This window comes from Olea europaea, chromosome 1, assembly GCF_002742605.1.
Source record: "Olea europaea var. sylvestris chromosome 1, O_europaea_v1, whole genome shotgun sequence".
NCBI classification, from domain to species: Eukaryota; Viridiplantae; Streptophyta; class Magnoliopsida; order Lamiales; family Oleaceae; genus Olea; species Olea europaea.
The window spans coordinates 28,201,256-28,213,653 of record NC_036237.1 but is presented as its reverse complement, the minus strand read 5'-3'; the positions used below and the strand labels follow the sequence as shown (position 1 = coordinate 28,213,653).

Here is a 12,398-nt window from a genome sequence, read left to right as displayed (position 1 = left end):
ATTATTATTTATATTTTTTTTTTTTTTTTTTTTTTTTTTGCTTCTCCACGGTCTATTACCGTATTATTTCCCTGGGGAATCCATTACTTGAAAATATATTTACAGTGGACTTGGAAGGAAGTCTTATGTGCAATGTCAAAAGACGTGAAAAGCTGTCTCATGATGTTTTGGCGTGAGATGCTTTTAAATCATTCCGTATGAGGATAAGGACACAAAAGACAATCAACTTAGCTGATGACCACTTTATGGGGGGCCTATATGTAAATATGAAAGACACGTCTTTCTTATAAAATTATTATTATTTTCTTAATTTTTAAATTAATTTTTTTCCTGTTTGTGTGAAGCCCTTTTTTTGGATATAATGGCTAATGTGGATATAGATACTAAATTTATGCATACAATTTCTTGATCCCATTTACCTCAAAACGGACATCTCCTTTCAATTTTCAATTGTCTAGTTGTAGGAATTATTAAGTAAATATAATAGATATGAGTTTAATAATTTGATATATACAACTTCATTAAGTATACTTAATGATCATAGAATAGTGAAGATAATATTAAAAATAAGGTAACGCTCTTTTATGCTTAGGCTCGTGAGGAATGACCTTGATACTTTCCTACATGTATGCCTTCATTTTTTTTCATTTATGTGTATGAGTAAATATGATTTCAATTTAATTCTCCAAATCTCTTCGTTTTATTTTCCATTATTTTTACAATTTCTTAACTAAGTGTCTGAATAAAATATATAAGTTCATTGCATAGCAACTAAACTTTTGGATATTCTTGAGACTACAAAAAAAAAAAAAAAAAAAAGGGACCTCAATTTCAAAGGTGACATGATTTAGTGATTGATCAACAACTCCATTTTAATTCAAATAAACTTGGGATCGGTTACATGAATCCATGCAAAAGTGGGCTTGCTCTAAATTGAAAATATCAAGACAATTTAACATTTCATTCTTTTTTTTCATTTTTTTTTATGACGGGGGAATTCGCAGCTGCTAGCCCGCTACCCTGTGGGTGCGCACTGGGTAAACTCTCGAATTAACGCAATAGCCTGCAAATCACGCCAGCCAGATAAACCGCACTCGACAAGTTCAGTGCGACAAACTCGACCGAAAAAGTGTTAGTAAGGGGAATCTAATTCGTGATCAAAAGCTTCCGCGCTCACCTATTCCACCACCCCATGAGGGGCTTATCATTTCATTCTTTGACATTAGAATAGTGGATAGACTGAAGAAAAAGGTGCATACAAAACACTTGATATTTCAGATATGACTCATAAGGCTGAAATCCCATGCAGACAGAAAGCTTTGACTACTCCAAAAGGAATAAAGCTACACTAATCATTTATCATGAACACACAATCATGACTGAATTGAATTCAACTCAAAACTCATAATGGATGCAATGATGAATGAAAAGAAGTCAATTCACAATGAGCAAAAAGCCAGATTCCCAATCCTGTCGCCTATTACATAAATAGCATAGGATCCCTACCACATTTTACAAACATTCAAAAATTTTCAAGATATCATTAGCAAAAATACAGCACCAAACACATTTCTCTCCCACAATTGAAAACAAGTCTCCATACTTCAAGTCCAGCCTTCTGCTCAGAAATCTTCTTTCCCTGGCTCGTGTTTAAGATGATAAGAACACGGATTCTACTTTATCTTCTCCTTGTATGGCTCATCTCGGCAGCATTTCAACAACATCAGGCTATTGGTTTTAACGTTCGAGCAACAGAATCAGGCAAGCTACTACATTTCTCATATTTTGAGGTGATATGCTTGGATACATATATAAACATACACACACCACATTCTCAAAAGACGTACTTTTAGTAGTTTATCGTAGTGTCAAATTTGAGGAATTTTCTATGTTCAAGTCTCTCTATCCATCCATTTATAGAAATTGTGCACTTTCAAGGCATTTTTGCCTCTTTAATAGTTTAAACTTTTAGATGAAGTGGTTCAATATAAAATAATGCTTACCATTGGATCAAACAATTTTTTGGTTCTTGAAAATTCAATTTTATAACGAAGCCTCTACCTTCTAAATCCTCACAACAGTTGATTTCAAGATCAAACCTGCAGAATACAGGACAGCAGCTGGACACATTATGAGAACTTTGGTAAGAATATAATAAATTTTATCTTTCATTTTGTTGTTTTTTGGTCTAAGGTGATAAAATGGAGATACATGACTCATGTTTTACCAACAGGCAGGCAATGTCAAGGGGGAAAAAGAGAAGAAAATTCGTAAAGCACCATCTGGACCAAATCCAATTGGGAATCGTCGTCCACCATCAAAACCGTAAAGCTGTAGAACTCAATATTTCTTTTAAGTTGGAGGTTAAAAACTTATGTTCAGGTTACTCAGTATAATAGTAATTTCTTTTAAGATTTAACTTACCTATATCCAGCAAATGATTTACTATCTACAGTACTGCCAACTCTTAAAAATGCTTCACTTATTTAATCTAGCCATAGCTATGAAAAGCAAATTCATGCGGAAATAAAAAATTGCATGGAAACCATAATATATTAATCATTTTCTGTATAATATATCCGAGACCTAGGCCCCATTGGACACCACTTTTGAAAAGTTAAAGACTGCTTATGAGACTTAAAAACTACTTTTAAACGAGTTTGAATAATTTTTTAATAAGTGTTCATCAGCAAGAAAAGCTTTTGGAGGGAGTTGGTTTAAAATAGTTTTTCAAGAAGCTCTTCTACAAGAAGTAGAAGCAAAAGCAAAAAATTTGTTAGATGGACGCGGACCTTAAAAGTTCTGCAAAGTTTCTATCTACATATTACAGTTCTAAACTTAAGGGGTGGTTTTCTTCGTTAAATTTCAATGGTTCCTGCGGTTAGCAGACTTTTTCTCGTCAATAACATATAATCTTACGGAACAAAAATGGAAGAGCAGAAAAATCTCCACCAGTGCTATTCAGAATGGAAAGTCATGTGAGGTGGGCAGTTAGGGAGGAAACGTTTAGACTAGAAACTCAAAAGCTTTCAAGTGGAGAGAGAAATAAATGCCAATCATTTCTCATTTAAAGAAAAAAATTCTGTTTCAAAATGATACTGCAGCTTTAGCTTCACTTCAACCCGTGTCTATTCTTGATTTTGAAAAGAAAGAATGATATATGAGGTATAACTTCGCTTACCATGCTAGCCTCTGATTTGACAACACTGCATAATTTCATACAAATGTGATATACATGACAATCTGAAAGACAATTTCAATAGCAAGCATGCATGGGAGCAAAGAGCAATTGATTACTACAAATGGGATAATGCTCTCCAACTCAGATACGGGTCACAAATACCATGCCACTACCACTGTTTACTACTGAAGTGACTAGATTTGACTTTTCTAGAATCATTTTTCACCTTTCAATTAGAAATCTAATATGTATACTGTACTAATTTTGTTCTTTGTACTGTCGAATTAATGTTTTTACATTTCTAGAGCACGTGCAAAGATTAATTTTATGAATAACAAGTAACCATGTCCCTTTTGATCAAATCCCCAGCTCCAAAGATTTGATATCCGTAACCATACCCAATAATCAAATAGGAGACAACAAACCTAGAGCAAACATAGACTTCTGTGAAAACCTGAATCATTGAGTTAATGTTTACAAGCAATCTCAATTTTAACCAGCAACAAAGAATTTGTCTGTGACGCTCTCCTATTTGCATGTTCTAACTGTAATACCCAGAAATCACCACTACTCTGAACATGGAAAAGGAATCATAGGTGATAAGGGTCTCACAGCCTTGTGGTAGTTACATACTTGGGAACATTAAATCAATTTTCGGGTTTATTATTGAATCGGGAAAACAAGTTCCATAACAGATGGCTAACCTTGGAACTTGGAAGGCAAACTTCACACAAGAACTCCCACTGTAATTTCACATGAAGCTTTTCTTGAACGAATATATGGAGATCTACATGGATGACTACCTCAATGTTAATGGATTATCTCTCAATGGCGAATGTAAATTCATCATTCGACTTGAGAAACATCGTATCTTATTTGAGGATCATCATATTTTGGTAGTGTAGGATGCAACCCTATTTAGAATTATTAATACAATTTCAATTGGATATGACAATAATCACACGGAGTGATTATTATATAATCTTTTAAACTAAGGTTGGCCATCATTTTAACGCAGAGTGAATAATATATAATCGCTGTACTTTGTTGGTTGTAGCGTGTTTGTTAATGCCCAATGCAAAATTGATCAAAACACAACTGTCTCGATAGATAGCAAACATTTATTCTCGTATATCTTCAATTGGAATCTTATGTGACGCCTTGTACATTATGCAACCATAAAAAATTACTAGAATACAGATTGGTTGGAAAAACACCACGAACACAGAAATTAAGTGCAGACTAAGTAAAACAACTCAGAATGAGATTGAACAAGTTTTCAAAATCGTTTTTTAATTCTTTTCAATATTTTATTCACTGAGTGTTCAGTTCAACGTTAACACTATCAGGTTAGATCCAAGATCGGGCTAATACGAGAAAAAAAAAATATTTTACACATAAAAAACTGTTTTTACAAAAAAAATTAATAATAATAATAATTGAAAAATACCTTACCAAAAATAAATAAATAAATAATCTTGGGCCTTTTGGGGGGGGGGGGGGGGGGCCCCTTTTTTTGTGTCTTTTTTTTTTTTTTTTTACCAAGAACTTTATATTTTCCTCGATTCAATCCCAACTGAGTTTCTTGATTCGGATAAAGAAAATAAAAGTCAAAAAATTATCAGCGTAGATGAATAAACTGCGGTACAATAGAATTGTAATTCACTAGTTATTTCAGATACTCGTCAAATTTGAAAAGACCCAAAGGTTATTTGAGTATCTCAACTTTTATAATCAATATTTTGAATTACGTATGGCTGACTACTAATTAAATCTACAATCATTAGTGACTTGACGGTTAAAAATGACAAAATTGGGACTACATTTTCTAGGTCCTTTTTTCTTTTTCTTTTTTGCATCAACAAGTTTGTTGATCTTGTGTCTGTTTTTCTTACACTTGCATTGCGTCAAGAACCCTAATTCTACCACGATCCTTTTGAGAAAATGTACCCTGGCAAATCAACAAATGCTTGTGTCTGCTTTCTGTAATCAAATTACAAATTTTGCACTATGTGCTTATTGACGTAGATAAGTTACTCAGAGATGCACTTTATGCTTCTACAAGTTGAATTTTGTGATCTGAAGCCTAAATATTGAGTCTGGAGAATAAACGTTGAAGCATCAAGAAGTGTTTTTAACCAATATTCAGAACTTGCACAATTCTCTGTTTTGGTCTTAGAGGATGTTTGGTTGGGATTAAAATCAGACTTTTTAGTAGATTGTGATATAAATTTTTGAAATGTATGGTTAAAAAGTTGTGGGACCTATAAAAGATGTTATTAATATTAATTGTTTGACTTTGACATAGATTAAGATCAGATTTTAATCCAAACCAAACAAGTGCTTAAGTTTATTTTCCACTCTAGGAGTCAATGACATTGTCCACAGACTCCAGAACAGCTTTCATGGAATATTCTTGGCAATGCGAATTGCTGTTATTTTGACCTAATTTACTTAATAATGTGACGCTTCTTTAGAAATCTGGTTATCCGATTTTTTGACACTAAATGAATTGCTGTAATATTTTATGTGTCGGTTTCTTTTAAATGCACAATTGCAAATACAAACTCCTCCTTTTGGTATCTTAAAACAATATATTTATTTATTTTTTGACATTTAACTATGCAATATTTTAGATTCTAGCTCTGGCTGTTAGGTAGCTGGATCAGTTGGATTTAGATATGCCAGTTTAGTCCCATTTCTGCTCGTTTGTCATTAATTCAAGGGTTTTGCAATGCAATTGGAATGCATGTATTGACTACCTAGAGTCAATTAGATACGTAAAGAACTGATAAGGTTGTGTTTGAAAGACAGGTTCCTAGTTTCGTTTAAATTGAGAACAATATTTTTTTGGGGGCATGGTTTCCTTTAAAATTTCTAATATAATTTTGTTAGTATATATAACTGCCCTGTAATGGCAAACCCCATCCCTCAATTATGTGTCAAATTTGCCTTTTTAGATTGTCGTCCATTGCAAAGTTGTTTGTATCTCGTCAGAAGTCATAATAATTAGTGTAATACTCTCTAAAGCATACATAATTCTTGGAATTTCAACATTTTCACTAGTTATAGTTTTTCAATCACTATGTGTAGGCTAACGCAGCATCAGGAATGGCAGTGCATGATGACTGCAAGCTAAAATTTTTGGAATTGAAAGCAAAAAGAACATACCGTTTCATAGTATTCAAGATCGAGGAGAAGCAAAAGCAGGTAATTGTGGAAAAGCTTGGTGAACCAACTTTAACTTATGAAGACTTCACTGCAAGCCTTCCAGCTGATGAGTGCCGATATGCTGTCTATGATTTTGACTTTGTGACTCAAGAGAATTGCCAAAAGAGCAAGATTTTTTTCATTGCTTGGTAATTTTTTTTCTTCCCATGAACATAGCAAGTGTATACCCCCCAAATTTATGTTGGATTGCTAACTAGTAACTGCTATCTCCTTGCTAAGGTCCCCTGACACAGCAAGGGTGAGAAGCAAAATGATTTATGCTAGCTCCAAAGACAGGTTCAAGAGGGAATTAGATGGCATTCAGGTAGAGCTGCAAGCAACTGATCCAAGTGAGATGGGGCTTGACGTGTTCAAAAGTCGTGCTAATTAAATCAAATTGTTCAAATTTGCAGAAAAGAACGATAAATTCTGTGTTTTTTACTTGCTAAAAACTGACACCTGGCTAGCCGTGAATTGGTCTGATGTTGAAATTTTATCACATAGTCACGTCTCTGTCCGGAACAGATTCTGTCATTCTTCTCTTCTCTGATCTTTTATGAAATCTCTGGATCTGGATTACCATCAATTGATTTGGTTTCTATAATTTGGAAATGTATATTTATTGACTTCTCTTTTAGCTCTTAGCACTTTTTAATTCACATAGGGAGAGACGATGTAAACGTGCAGTGCTGTAAATTAGTTTCTATATTTTAGAAGCGTATCACTTCTCTTTTCACTCCTGTGCTTGCTATTTCATGCAGGGTGAGACATTGGCCTTGTAAACTGGAAGCAATCATTTCAATATGTCATCGGTATTAGTCTTATGATTATGGCTCACTCAAGCTGGATATTTTGTTCAGCAATGTGATCTTTCTGATACGGAGGATCCTAAGAAGGCCACTTCAAAGCGTACTAAACCCTTTTTCTGATCATATATACCTCACTTCAAAAGACTGGAGAGAAGGAAAAGGCTGTTTAGAAACTTGGAGAGAACATATTGAAACGGGTGTTTCATTTTTGAATTTCGATGATCTTACAAAGAGGAAATCTCCTTTTATGGAGGAAAAATCGTCCTTGCACCCTTCAATAATTCACATTAACTGTGCCCACGAGGAGTATGAGGCTTGACTTGTTCAAAAGCATGGAATATGCCTTTTTACAAAGCGATGTACTCAGTACATCAATAATTTAAACATACTGTGTGTACAAAGTGCACAAGACTTAATCTCCATTCATGCTCGACATCATCAAAAAAATTATGAGCAAAAAGAGTGGTTCCTCTTCCTAGTGGTCTCAACTTTAAATCCTATGTCATTCGTTACATATTGCCCACTCCATATGGTAAGGAATGAGAGGAAAATGGATTCATCATACAAATGATGCTCGTGATGGGGATGTGAATGGGACTGATCTATGAAAGTTTTGGCCTTGAACAAAGATATAGAAGAAGTTCTATCTCTTTTTATGTTTGACATCAAAGTCAAAGTTAGAAAACCATTCCACCCATCGGAGAAGTTGATTTGGGACTTGTCTGTTTTTGAAAGTCAACATTTTTTTGAAATGCAGACATTTCCATCTCTACCAAGAATCGGTGTTCAATAAGAACAATCATGATAACGTGTCTTTCATGTAGTTTAGATGTATCTAAGCTTGTACACATCTCTGGCGTTCAACTTATTAAGAATTTTTCTGGAAAGATAATATTTTGCAATGAAATCCGTCCCCTGGCAGTTGTAGCGGAAGATTTTTTTATTTATTTTTTTTTTTTTTTTTTTTTTTTTTTTGCTTCTCCACGGTCTATTACCGTATTATTTCCCTGGGGAATCCATTACTTGAAAATATATTTACAGTGGACTTGGAAGGAAGTCTTATGTGCAATGTCAAAAGACGTGAAAAGCTGTCTCATGATGTTTTGGCGTGAGATGCTTTTAAATCATTCCGTATGAGGATAAGGACACAAAAGACAATCAACTTAGCTGATGACCACTTTATGGGGGGCCTATATGTAAAAATGAAAGACACGTCTTTCTTATAAAATTATTATTATTTTCTTAATTTTTAAATTAATTTTTTTCCTGTTTGTGTGAAGCCCTTTTTTTGGATATAATGGCTAATGTGGATATAGATACTAAATTTATGCATACAATTTCTTGATCCCATTTACCTCAAAACGGACATCTCCTTTCAATTTTCAATTGTCTAGTTGTAGGAATTATTAAGTAAATATAATAGATATGAGTTTAATAATTTGATATATACAACTTCATTAAGTATACTTAATGATCATAGAATAGTGAAGATAATATTAAAAATAAGGTAACGCTCTTTTATGCTTAGGCTCGTGAGGAATGACCTTGATACTTTCCTACATGTATGCCTTCATTTTTTTTCATTTATGTGTATGAGTAAATATGATTTCAATTTAATTCTCCAAATCTCTTCGTTTTATTTTCCATTATTTTTACAATTTCTTAACTAAGTGTCTGAATAAAATATATAAGTTCATTGCATAGCAACTAAACTTTTGGATATTCTTGAGACTACAAAAAAAGAAAAAAAAAAAAAGGGACCTCAATTTCAAAGGTGACATGATTTAGTGATTGATCAACAACTCCATTTTAATTCAAATAAACTTGGGATCGGTTACATGAATCCATGCAAAAGTGGGCTTGCTCTAAATTGAAAATATCAAGACAATTTAACATTTCATTCTTTTTTTTTCATTTTTTTTTATGACGGGGGAATTCGCAGCTGCTAGCCCGCTACCCTGTGGGCGCGCACTAGGTAAACTCTCGGACTAACGCAATAGCTTGCAAACCACGCCAGCCAGATAAACCGCACTCGACAAGTTCAGTGCGACAAACTCGACCGAAAAAGTGTTAGTAAGGGGAATCTAATTCGTGATCAAAAGCTTCCGCGCTCACCTATTCCACCACCCCATGAGGGGCTTATCATTTCATTCTTTGACATTAGAATAGTGGATAGACTGAAGAAAAAGGTGCATACAAAACACTTGATATTTCAGATATGACTCATAAGGCTGAAATCCCATGCAGACAGAAAGCTTTGACTACTCCAAAAGGAATAAAGCTACACTAATCATTTATCATGAACACACAATCATGACTGAATTGAATTCAACTCAAAACTCATAATGGATGCAATGATGAATGAAAAGAAGTCAATTCACAATGAGCAAAAAGCCAGATTCCCAATCCTGTCGCCTATTACATAAATAGCATAGGATCCCTACCACATTTTACAAACATTCAAAAATTTTCAAGATATCATTAGCAAAAATAAAGCACCAAACACATTTCTCTTCCACAATTGAAAACTAGTCTCCATACTTCAATTCCAGCCTTCTGCTCACAAATCTTCTTTCCCTGGCTAGTGTTTAAGATGTTAAGAACACGGATTCTAGTTTATCTTCTCATTGTATGGCTTATCTCGGCAGCATTTCAACAACATCAGGCTATTGGTTTTAACGTTCGAGCAACAGAATCAGGCAAGCTACTACATTTCTCATATTTTGAGGTGATTTGCTTGGATACATACATAAACATACACACACCACATTCTCAAAAGTCGTAATTTTAGTAGTTTATCGTAGTGTCAAATTTGAGGAATTTTCTATGTTCAAGTCTCTCTATCCATCCATTTATAGAAATTGTGCACTTTCAAGGCATTTTTGCCTCTTTAATAGTTTAAACTTTTAGATGAAGTGGTTCAATATAAAATAATGCTTACCATTGGATCAAACAATTTTTTGGTTCTTGAAAATTCAATTTTATAACGAAGCCTCTACCTTCTAAATCTTCACAACAGTTGATTTCAAGATCAAACCTGCAGAATACAGGACAGCAGCTGGACACATTATGAGAACTTTGGTAAGAATATAATAAATTTTATCTTTCATTTTGTTGTTTTTTGGTCTAAGGTGATAAAATGGAGATACATGACTCATGTTTTACCAACAGGCAGGCAATGTCAAGGGGGAAAAAGAGAAGAAAATTCGTAAAGCACCATCTGGACCAAATCCAATTGGGAATCGTCGTCCACCATCAAAACCGTAAAGCTGTAGAACTCAATATTTCTTTTAAGTTGGAGGTTAAAAACTTATGTTCAGGTTACTCAGTATAATAGTAATTTCTTTTAAGATTTAACTTACCTATATCCAGCAAATGATTTACTATCTACAGTACTGCCAACTCTTAAAAATGCTTCACTTATTTAATCTAGCCATAGCTATGAAAAGCAAATTCATGGGGAAATTTTTAGAGAAATTTAACCTAAAATAGTTCCTCATAAAGCTCTTCTACAAGAAGTAGAAGCAAAAGCAAAAAATTTGTTAGATGGACGCGGACCTTAAAAGTTCTGCAAAGTTTCTATCTACATATTACAGTTCTAAACTTAAGGGGTGGTTTTCTTCGTTAAATTTCAATGGTTCCTGCGGTTAGCAGACTTTTTCTCGTCAATAACATATAATCTTACGGAACAAAAATGGAAGAGCAGAAAAATCTCCACCAGTGCTATTCAGAATGGAAAGTCATGTGAGGTGGGCAGTTAGGGAGGAAACGTTTAGACTAGAAACTCAAAAGCTTTCAAGTGGAGAGAGAAATAAATGCCAATCATTTCTCATTTAAAGAAAAAAATTCTGTTTCAAAATGATACTGCAGCTTTAGCTTCACTTCAACCCGTGTCTATTCTTGATTTTGAAAAGAAAGAATGATATATGAGGTATAACTTCGCTTACCATGCTAGCCTCTGATTTGACAACACTGCATAATTTCATACAAATGTGATATACATGACAATCTGAAAGACAATTTCAATAGCAAGCATGCATGGGAGCAAAGAGCAATTGATTACTACAAATGGGATAATGCTCTCCAACTCAGATACGGGTCACAAATACCATGCCACTACCACTGTTTACTACTGAAGTGACTAGATTTGACTTTTCTAGAATCATTTTTCACCTTTCAATTAGAAATCTCATATGTATACTGTACTAATTTTGTTCTTTGTACTGTCGAATTAATGTTTTTATATTTCTAGAGCACGTGCAAAGATTAATTTTATGAATAACAAGTAACCATGTCACTTTTGATCAAATCCCCAGCTCCAAAGATTTGATATCCGTAACCATACCCAATAATCAAATAGGAGACAACAAACCTAGAGCAAACATAGACTTCTGTGAAAACCTGAATCATTGAGTTAATGTTTACAAGCAATCTCAATTTTAACCAGCAACAAAGAATTTGTCTGTGACGCTCTCCTATTTGCATGTTCTAACTGTAATACCCAGAAATCACCACTACTCTGAACATGGAAAAGGAATCATAGGTGATAAGGCTCTCACAGCCTTGTGGTAGTTACATACCTTGGAAGGCAAATTTCACACGAGAAATCCAACCGTAATTTCACATGAAGCTTTTCTTGAACGAATATATGGAGATCTACATGGATGACTACCTCAATGTTAATGGATTATCACTCAATGGTGATTGTAATTCATCATTCGACTTGAGAAACGTCGTATCTTAGTGAGGATCATCATATTTTGATAGTATAGGATGCAACCCTATTTAGAATTATTAATACAATTTCAACTGGATATGACGATAATCACACGGAGTGATTATTATATAATCTTTTAAACTAAGGTTGGCCATCATTTTAACGCAGAGTGAATAATATATAATCGCTATACTTTGTTGGTTGTAGCGTGTTTGTTAATGCCCAATGCAAAATTGATCAAAACACAATAGTCTCGATAGATAGCAAATATTTATTCTCGTATATCTTCAATTGGAATCTTATGTGACGCCTTGTACATTATGCAACCATAAGAAATTACTAGAATACAGATTGGTTGGAAAAACACCACGAACACAGAAATTAAGTGCAGACTAAGGAAAACAACTCAGAATGAGATTGAACAAGTTTTCAAAATCGTTTTTTAATTCTTTTCAATATTTTATTCACTGAGTGTTCAGTT

At 33.9% G+C, this 12,398-nt stretch overlaps 3 protein-coding genes across 3 annotated transcripts; all 3 read left to right on the top strand.

Annotated features, from left to right (window-relative positions):
* Positions 1-1,531: 1,531 nt before the first annotated feature.
* LOC111396500 (CLAVATA3/ESR (CLE)-related protein 46-like) lies at positions 1,532-2,423 on the top strand. Its single transcript, XM_023022950.1, has 3 exons — positions 1,532-1,761; positions 2,082-2,143; positions 2,234-2,423. The coding sequence occupies exons 1-3, from the start codon at positions 1,656-1,658 to the stop codon at positions 2,327-2,329; spliced, it is 264 nt and encodes an 87-aa protein (XP_022878718.1). The 5' UTR covers positions 1,532-1,655; the 3' UTR covers positions 2,330-2,423.
* Positions 2,424-6,253: 3,830 nt separating this feature from the next.
* LOC111399699 (actin-depolymerizing factor 2-like) lies at positions 6,254-7,028 on the top strand. The gene is made up of 2 exons (XM_023027162.1): positions 6,254-6,540; positions 6,632-7,028. Exons 1-2 carry the CDS (start codon positions 6,293-6,295, stop codon positions 6,780-6,782), a joined length of 399 nt encoding a protein of 132 aa, XP_022882930.1. The 5' UTR covers positions 6,254-6,292; the 3' UTR covers positions 6,783-7,028.
* A 2,650-nt stretch (positions 7,029-9,678) lies between these two features.
* LOC111396400 (CLAVATA3/ESR (CLE)-related protein 46-like) lies at positions 9,679-10,561 on the top strand. Its single transcript, XM_023022864.1, has 3 exons — positions 9,679-9,899; positions 10,220-10,281; positions 10,372-10,561. Exons 1-3 carry the CDS (start codon positions 9,794-9,796, stop codon positions 10,465-10,467), a joined length of 264 nt encoding a protein of 87 aa, XP_022878632.1. The 5' UTR covers positions 9,679-9,793; the 3' UTR covers positions 10,468-10,561.
* Positions 10,562-12,398: the final 1,837 nt, after the last annotated feature.

Coding starts and splice junctions, on each gene's coding strand:
- LOC111396400 (XM_023022864.1), top strand. CDS start 9,794: ATGTTAAGAACACGGATTCTAGTTTATCTTCTCATTGTATGGCTTATC. Junction 9,900..10,219: donor CGTTCGAGCAACAGAATCAG/GCAAGCTACTAC, acceptor TCTTCACAACAG/TTGATTTCAAGATCAAACCT. Junction 10,282..10,371: donor GACACATTATGAGAACTTTG/GTAAGAATATAA, acceptor TTTTACCAACAG/GCAGGCAATGTCAAGGGGGA.
- LOC111399699 (XM_023027162.1), top strand. CDS start 6,293: ATGGCAGTGCATGATGACTGCAAGCTAAAATTTTTGGAATTGAAAGCA. Junction 6,541..6,631: donor AAGATTTTTTTCATTGCTTG/GTAATTTTTTTT, acceptor CTCCTTGCTAAG/GTCCCCTGACACAGCAAGGG.
- LOC111396500 (XM_023022950.1), top strand. CDS start 1,656: ATGATAAGAACACGGATTCTACTTTATCTTCTCCTTGTATGGCTCATC. Junction 1,762..2,081: donor CGTTCGAGCAACAGAATCAG/GCAAGCTACTAC, acceptor TCCTCACAACAG/TTGATTTCAAGATCAAACCT. Junction 2,144..2,233: donor GACACATTATGAGAACTTTG/GTAAGAATATAA, acceptor TTTTACCAACAG/GCAGGCAATGTCAAGGGGGA.